Source organism: Berghia stephanieae, chromosome 2 (assembly GCF_034508935.2).
Source record: "Berghia stephanieae isolate SIO BIC M18660-M18661 chromosome 2, UCSD_Bste_1.3, whole genome shotgun sequence".
Lineage (NCBI taxonomy): Eukaryota > Metazoa > Mollusca > Gastropoda > Nudibranchia > Aeolidiidae > Berghia > Berghia stephanieae.
In genome coordinates, this window is record NC_088361.1 from 47,108,613 (window position 1) to 47,116,890 (window position 8,278).

Sequence of the window (8,278 nt, forward strand, 5' to 3'; positions counted from 1 at the left end):
TTTACTTCCTAGCGCTTGAAGGGCCAAGAGTCGTGATCATCATCATCATCATCATCATCATCATCATCATCATCATCATCATCATCATCATCATCATCATCATTATTATTATTATTATTATCATTATTATTATTATTATTATTATTATTATTATTATTATTATTATTATTATTATTATTATTATTTTAAAAATCTATTTCTTTCTTTCTTTCTTTCTTTATCTCTTGTTTATTGATTGATTTAACTATTTATTTTTGAGATATCTCAGTTTATAATGTACCTTGTTGTTTGTGTGTATATATATGTGTGTGTGTGTGTGTGTGTGTGTGTGTGCGTGTGTGTGTGTATGCGTGTATGTCCGCTGAACTTATAGTTTCATTCTTTCCTTCGCGATGCAAACGGTTGATATAGGTAACCAACCTCACTCTTATCCGGATTCACTACTACATTTTCAGAGGTCAAAAAGGGGTCGAAGGTTGCAGATCAAAGTTCGAGCGAAAACACTGTCTTGTTTTGTTGTGTGTGACTGAGGACCAAGTGGAAGAGTTGGTTGTGAAGAACAGGATTTCAAAACATCTATAGTTATAGGACCTGGAAAACAAACCCACAAAAGATTTAAAAAATGGATGGTGCAACTATTCTTGTCCGAGCTCTTAAGCAGCAGGTAATTTGCATTTCTTTTGAGTTCAAAATTATGATGCCTAATCTCCATCAATCAATAACAAATCAAAGTGCACTGAATTGTAAGACTACCGTTTAAGTTTTTAGAGATAGACTGCAGATGGCATCACTCTTATTTGGTTCATTTTTATTGGAAATATGAAAAAGACAAAGCGATAAAAAAAAAAATACAAGAAAAAAATCAGTGAGTTTTTGGGAATTTTTTTTTCTTGTATTTTTTTTCTTGCTTTGTCTGGCACTGTTTCATACAGACTTTTAAGGCTGTCACTATTCCAGACACCTGTCTGGGGATAACGAAAATTCGTTATTCCCAGACCCATATTTGAAACTTCGCTCTTTTTAAACAATTATCCACATTTCAGAATATAGAATGTTTCCAGATGCACATAGAAATAAGGAAAGTTAAGGTAAGATATCTATAAAAACATAAAATTAACCAACATTAAATCAGTTGTTACTACATATACACGATATGCGTCGATCGTTTTGTTTTTATTTAAAAAAAAAATAAATTATTGTTTGTTTTTCTCTCCTCTGTCTGACCATTTGGTCGCTCTCTGAATATTTCTGTTTGTTTCCTTCTTAATTATTTATTATTTTTAGACACCTTTTGAGATCGGAGTGGGGCCGAATATGACAATTTGCTAGAAACTAGAAAGGAACCAAGAAAGAGAGAGAGAGAGAGAGAGTGAGAGAGAGAGAGAGAGAGAGAGAGAGAGAGAGAGTTTAAAAAAAAAAAGAGGTGGGGGGAGGATGGATGGGACATTTATCCCTTGCAACGTTCTGTAAAAAGAAGACGGAATTTTAAAAAAAAAAAAAAAGTGACGGAATCAGGATTTGAACCCACAACGTCGATTCTGGTAAACTTCCAGGGCAGACGACTAAACCATTCGGCCATGACACCCACTTCGAAGTCGACGCATATTGTGTATATATAGTAACAACTGATTTAATGTTGGTTAATTTTATGTTTTTATAGATATTTTATTAACTTTCCTTATTTCTATGTGCATTTGGAAACATTCCATATTCTGGAATTTGGATAATTGTTTAAAAGAGCGGAGTTTCAAATATGTGTCTGGGAATAACAAATTTTCGTGTCTGGAGATAATCACAGCGTACTTTTAAATTTATCTCACAACAGTGTAAGCTCCTTAATATGCCGCTTTTAATTTTTATCACGCTGTGAGCTGTTTGTGATTGTGATTGACTTTGGCTAGGTGGAAACGTTACTCTGACACTGACACACTGGTTAAAGTTAAACCGATTTCCCCCTCAGTCATGCACTAGCGGCTCATTCGGTCAGAGTGATTATTTGTACAATAGGAGATATTTGTTGATATTGTATTACCAGCTACAACTGATGAACATTTGATTGAATCGTATAATTATGTAATAAACTCACTCACTATCCAGCATCTTCCTCATTGATGTTGGTTGCCCGCACTCTGCAATGACAATAGTCTGCCAATGCCCTTCGTCTGCTGATGGTATCATATAATTGTCTTCCATTCATCTGTGTTTTTTATATAGCTAGGCCTAGGTCTTCCCCTTCTTCGTTTGCCCTCCATTTCCCCCCTGTAGAACATCTATAATAAACTGGAGAAGGTAATTCTACTAAACTAAAGTAGGTAAGTCTATTGTTGCTGACTCCCTGTGAGTCAAGTCTGTATGGAATCCTAATGTACTTCAAATTTAAATAATTTCGTTCATTATGAAAATTATAAGGATGTTCTAATTTTTTGTTCAAACAATGTAGGGTGTTGAGTACATGTTTGGTATCGTTGGAGTTCCCGTCATCGAAGTGGGGATGGCAGCTCAAGCTGAGGGTATCAAGTACATTTCCATGAGGAATGAACAGGCTGTAAGTAACTAACTTTTAACTAGAGCATTTATGTAGCACAGTATCCACTAAACGTGCTCAAAGCCCTTTAACAAGGGGCCCTTAATCAACAGATACACTTAACATGTAGGACGAGACATGACAGTTCTTAGGCGACATTACATTTTCTTTAGACGGCCATGTACTCATTTTATACCTGAGTACAGTTAGGGAATGTGAGTAAAGAGCCTTTTCCAAGGATTCAACTATGCGCTTCTCAGTGCGGATCTCGAACCTTGAACCTTCCGATCTGAAGGCGATTCATACCACTAGACCACATAGCGGCACATAGACTGGTGGTACTCATTTGAAGAGGCAGTTGGCTTAATATTGTGCTCTGAAGTTTGAATTACAATAAAACGCTTTCATAAAAAATTCTTACAAGAATAATTTCTCAAAATTCACTCTTTTATCTCATATTGCATTATGAGAAGCTATATAGATCCACTATCATTATTGGATATGGACTATTTAAATATGAAAGTCTTGTATGGAATTCACTACGACCGCCTATTAAATGGCATATTTTTAATGCTGCTGATTATAATAGATGGTGTGTGTAAAAGTATTGAGAAAATACTTGTCTAACTGAAGTTGCGAAAGCAAAATGTCTTTTCATTTACCACCATCACATCAGTGGCACCACAATTATACATGTATCACACAATTCTTGAGTGCTTTCAAATTACCCCATCTTTATGACCTTGTCCCTTTGCATTAATGGGTGTTTGCTCAATTGTCCTTGGTGTTGTCCTTGTGTGAGGACTCAGCTCTTCATTTGTATGTGAGGATTCAGTCAGCAGAGCTGCAAGACAGGATATAGCTGAAATCCTTGAGCTTGCCACTTCACCCAATAGTTGAACTAGATGAGTCACCCCCCGAGTAAGAAAAGAAGATCCCCCCAAAAAACTTGAGCATTTATATAGAAACGATGCCTGTGAGGCGATTATAACATTTTTTTTCTAAGGCTGTTAACAAGACAGGTACTCATTTTACACCTGAGTGCAGTGAGAGAATGTGAGTAAAGAGCCTTTTTCAAGGACTCAACTATGCGACTCTCAAAGAAGGGCTCGAACCTGAACCTACCGATCTGAAGATGAGAGTCATGCCTTTGGGTGACTCATCTTAGTTGTTATCTTCATTTTGTATGAAGTGTCATGAGTGCAGCTATGTGGTCTAGTGGTATGACACTCGCTTTCAGATTGGAAGGTCCTGGGTTCGAGCCTCGCTCGGTGCATAGTTTAGTCCTTGGAAAAAAGGATCTTTTCTCACATTCTCTCACCGTACTCAGGTGTAAAATGAGTACCTGGCCGTTAACAGTGTTGTCTCTGTCCGAAGAAATTGTAATTTCGCCTAACAGGTGTCATGTCCCGTCCTACATGGTAAGTGTTGCTGTTGGCCAGCGACCCCTTGTAAAGCAATTTGAGCACGTTTAGTGAATGTTTCGCTATATAAAAGCTCAATTTTTTTTTTAAAGAGTTAGAATTAAAGTACACATGTCGGATGTTATGTTGTAAGCTTTACACATTACAATTTTCCAATGTAACTTTATTGTCAACCAGGCATCTTATGCAGCATCTGCCATTGGGTTTTTGACACGGAAGCCAGCTGTGTGTTTGACTGTGTCGGGTCCTGGAGTGATTCATGCTTTGGCTGGCATGGCAAATGCCATGGAGAATTGTTGGTGAGTCGTAGGTGTGGTTTTATAGTAATCATCATCATCATCATCATCATCATCATCATCATCATCATCATCATCATCATCATCATCATCATCATCATCATCATCATCATCATCATCATCATCATCATCATCATCATCATCATCATCATCATCATCATCATCATCATCATCATCATCTTTATCACCATCATCATCATTATTATAGATATCATCGTAGTTATTGTACATTGTTAGTATATGCAAGACTTAAAATTTTTTTTTTTGCTTGTGTAGCATGTGTCTTTGGACAAGATGTTACTCAAACTTTACCCAAATAAACTCAGATGTAAATTAATACCCTACTAAAGGTAAAAAAAAAGAAGGATGTATAACTTATTATAAAATATTTTTTTCCTGTTCCATATGGTTTGCAAAGGGGCAGCATGGCTCAGAAGTACAGTCTTTGCTTTGTACCCGAAAGGTACCAAGTTTGAATACCCGCTTTGTTGTGTGGCCTTGAGTAAGTCACCTCGCCCTAGCTCAGTTTGCAGTGCTGACGCCCGAGTTATTCCAGCCTTCTCTTGGAACAGACCCTAGAGACAAATTTCCCCTTTGGGATGAATAAAGGGAATTTTATTTTATTTTATTATTTTTCTTTTGTAGCTTTGGGAAGTGTATGGATTTAACTATAAATTTATGAATATTTGTCTTTTTTCATTATTGACTTTGGATTTCATGTCTTCTTGTGTGTAATGTAAGAATGTACATTTATATTATCAATAAAGCTTCTAATAGTGCGGCCATGTGGTATAGTGGTATGACACTTGCCTTTGTATGGAAAGGTCCTGGGTTAGAGTCCTGGTCTGGGCGATGCATAGTTGAGTCCTTGGAAAAGGCTCTTTACTCACATTCTCTCAACGTACTTGGTGTAAAATGAGTACCTGGTCATTAACAGCATTGTCTTTGTCCGAAAAAATATATAATATTGCCTAACAGGTCTCATGCTACATTTGTTGCTGTTGGCTAGGGACCCCTTGTAAAGCGCTTTGAGCACATATAGTGGATATTGCGTTATATAATTGCTCAAGTTTAAAACCACAACAATCAAACAGCTCCATTTATTGTCGCAATATATTTACTTCATCTTGCAAGGCCCCTCATCGTTGTTGGTGGGTCATGTGACACAGATCAAGAAGGCATGGGAGGATTTCAAGAATATCCACAAGTAAGTTGATTGTTAAGGTTATAAATATTCAAGATTTGGTGACGTGTGCATATCTATTGATGCTTTGTGAAACATACTCCATTTGTATATATCTCTCTTCTCTTTCTGATCTTAAAATCATCCTGACCTCCCATAGCGGACAGGGAGGTACATACTGTGTCTTCTATCCCCCTATATCTTTTTTCCAATATGCTTTCTGTCTTTGTCTTGGAATGAGATTACTTGTTTTTTTCATGGCCCTGGTCGGAGTCCTGGCTGGGAGGGAAACAGTCAAATGCATAGTTATTGTTTTGGGAGATGATATTTTTTTCCTTGTAAATCATCTCTGTTATGTATTATTATATTTATTTTGAATGTATAATGTAAGCATTTGAGTGTATTCCTCTTTGTTGGATTTTGTGCTTGTGTCTGGAGGAGACTTATAGGTGATATCAGACTAAGTACATTGGTGGTATGCTCTTGGAATCTACATCTGACCCCTATTTGTTCCCAGTTCCCCTTTGTCTTACTTTCTCTTGGGTGCTTTTTAACTAGCACTTTTTACTATCCCATTTTCTTCCTTTTTACTGGCGCTGATATAACCTCAATGTGTTGCAAGTGCCGTAAAACCCTTAAAAACATAAAAACAAACATGATCTTAAAATCAGAGTGAGAGATTCTGAGGCCATTTTTAAAACTCATTTAAAAAACATTAAATCTCTGGTGATTATTGAATTTGTATCTCATAGTTCACTATTTTCACATTAATTACCTACATTTGTGTGTGTGTGTGTGTGTGTGTGTGTGTGTGTGTGTATGTGTGTGTGTGAGAGAGAGTGAAGAAATTAACGAAATTATTGATATTTGTTATTTCAATGTGGGGCTAGAGTTGTATGTTCAATGCGCTTTATGAATGATCTATTATTATTATTATTATTATTATTATTATTATTATTATTATTATTATTATTATTATTATTATTATTGTTATTATTATTATTATTATTATTATTATTATTATTATTATTATTATTATTATTATTATTATTATTATTATTATTATTATTATTATTATTATTATTATTATAATTATCAACATAGGACAAGACATGATGCCTGTTTGGTGATATTACAATTTTTCAGACAGAAACAAGGCAGTTAACAGCCAGGTACTCATTTTACACCGGAGCGAAGTGAGAAACTGTGAGTAAAGAGCCTTTTCCAAGGACTCAACTTTGCATTGATCAGAGTGGGCCTTGAACCCTGGACTACCCAGTCTGGAGGACAGTCATACTACTAGATAGACCTCATGTATTGCATAGGTAATGGCATTTTGTAGGATAAATGATTCCGTCTTTTATCAATATCTTGTTTTATTATTCTGTTTCGTTTTTACTCTCTTCAAAGGTGGAAGCTGCCAGACCTTACTCTAAATTCTCTGCCCGTCCAAGCGGTTTGGATAAGATCCCATACATTGTAGAAAAAGTGAGTCTTGAATTGTCATTATTTGTCATACGTCTTGGTTTTGCGGCTCTGTGCAATATTTCTTGCTGATTGCCTTGCCGATTGATATGTAAAATGGACATTTCTGGCATCGGAAAACAAAAGGAATAGAAAGTCAATCAACTATTATTATTATTATTATTATTATTATTATTATTATTATTATTATTATTATTATTATTATTATTATTATTATTATTATTATTATTATTATTTAAATAGTGATATGCAATAGGTCAATGTCCTGTCCAAGGGAAAACATTCAAATGCTTTGATATGTAAAATGGACATTTCTGTCATCGGAAGAGGAATCAAAATTCGATCAATTATTATTATTATTATTTTAATAGTGATTTGAAGTAGATCAATGTTCTGTCCAAGGGAGAACATGCAATTGCTTTGATATTTTGTTAATAGAATTGATTTTTTGGCATTTTCACATTTTATATACTTAAAAAAAAACATTTTCATGGGCTACCGTCACTTGTATATTTTGAAATTTATCGACATTTGCGGGTCTGGTAACCCAAATTGTTATGGGCTCATTGTTGCAAGAGCAATATCCACTAAACGTGCTCAAAGCGTTTTATAAGGGGTCCCTGGACAACAGCAACTTTTAACATGTAAGACGGGACATGACGCCTGTTAGGCGATATTACAATTTTTTAGGACTGAGACAACGCTCTTAACGGCCAGGTACTCATTTTTCACTAGAGTACGGTGCGAGAATGTGAGTAAAGAGCCTTTTCCAGGGACTCAACTATGCGCTGAGCGAGGCTCGAACCCAGACCTTCCAATCCGAAAGCGAGTGTCATACCACTAGACCACAAACCAGTGCGAAATATTGCCCATTATAACTATATCAAATCAAGCCCATACTTCATTCGGCTATAGATAGAACAAAGTTGATGTCACTCAGGTCTTTGTTATTGTTTTTTTTTGCCATCCATGTTTATGAGTAATTCTCACTAAAATGTATTAACCAGACTATAAATGCCATGGTTACACATAATTTTGCGTGTTGGTCCATTATACTTCCGGATGGCAATGTTGTGAGCTTCTTAGCCGAGCGCGTACTATCTATAAGTATCACTAGTTTTATGACATAAGATAGAAAGATATTTCCGATATTGATTCGTCCAAAACAGAAAAATCAATCTTCGCCAACATTTAATCCTCGCATAAGCATTAGTTTCAAATTCACCTGGAATCGTATTTATTATTCTCATTTGATGAATACCAATCAGGTTTTTGTGTCATTATTCAAATGCATTATATTTAATCTTTATGGTAATTAGCGGACAACGTATTGATTTAGGTTAATTACCCGCTGGTTGCTCTGATT

At 35.5% G+C, this 8,278-nt stretch overlaps 1 protein-coding gene across 1 annotated transcript in view; it reads left to right on the forward strand.

Annotated features, from left to right (window-relative positions):
- Positions 1-474: 474 nt before the first annotated feature.
- The window catches only part of LOC144965029 (2-hydroxyacyl-CoA lyase 1-like), a 45,777-nt gene continuing 37,973 nt past the window's right edge, over positions 475-8,278 (forward strand). Inside the window, exons 1-5 of the mRNA XM_078899892.1 lie at positions 475-664; positions 2,441-2,545; positions 4,126-4,247; positions 5,379-5,451; positions 6,838-6,915. Coding sequence (XP_078756018.1) covers positions 623-664; positions 2,441-2,545; positions 4,126-4,247; positions 5,379-5,451; positions 6,838-6,915 — 420 coding nt within the window. The 5' untranslated portion in view covers positions 475-622. The remainder of the gene's footprint in view (positions 665-2,440; positions 2,546-4,125; positions 4,248-5,378; positions 5,452-6,837; positions 6,916-8,278) is intronic.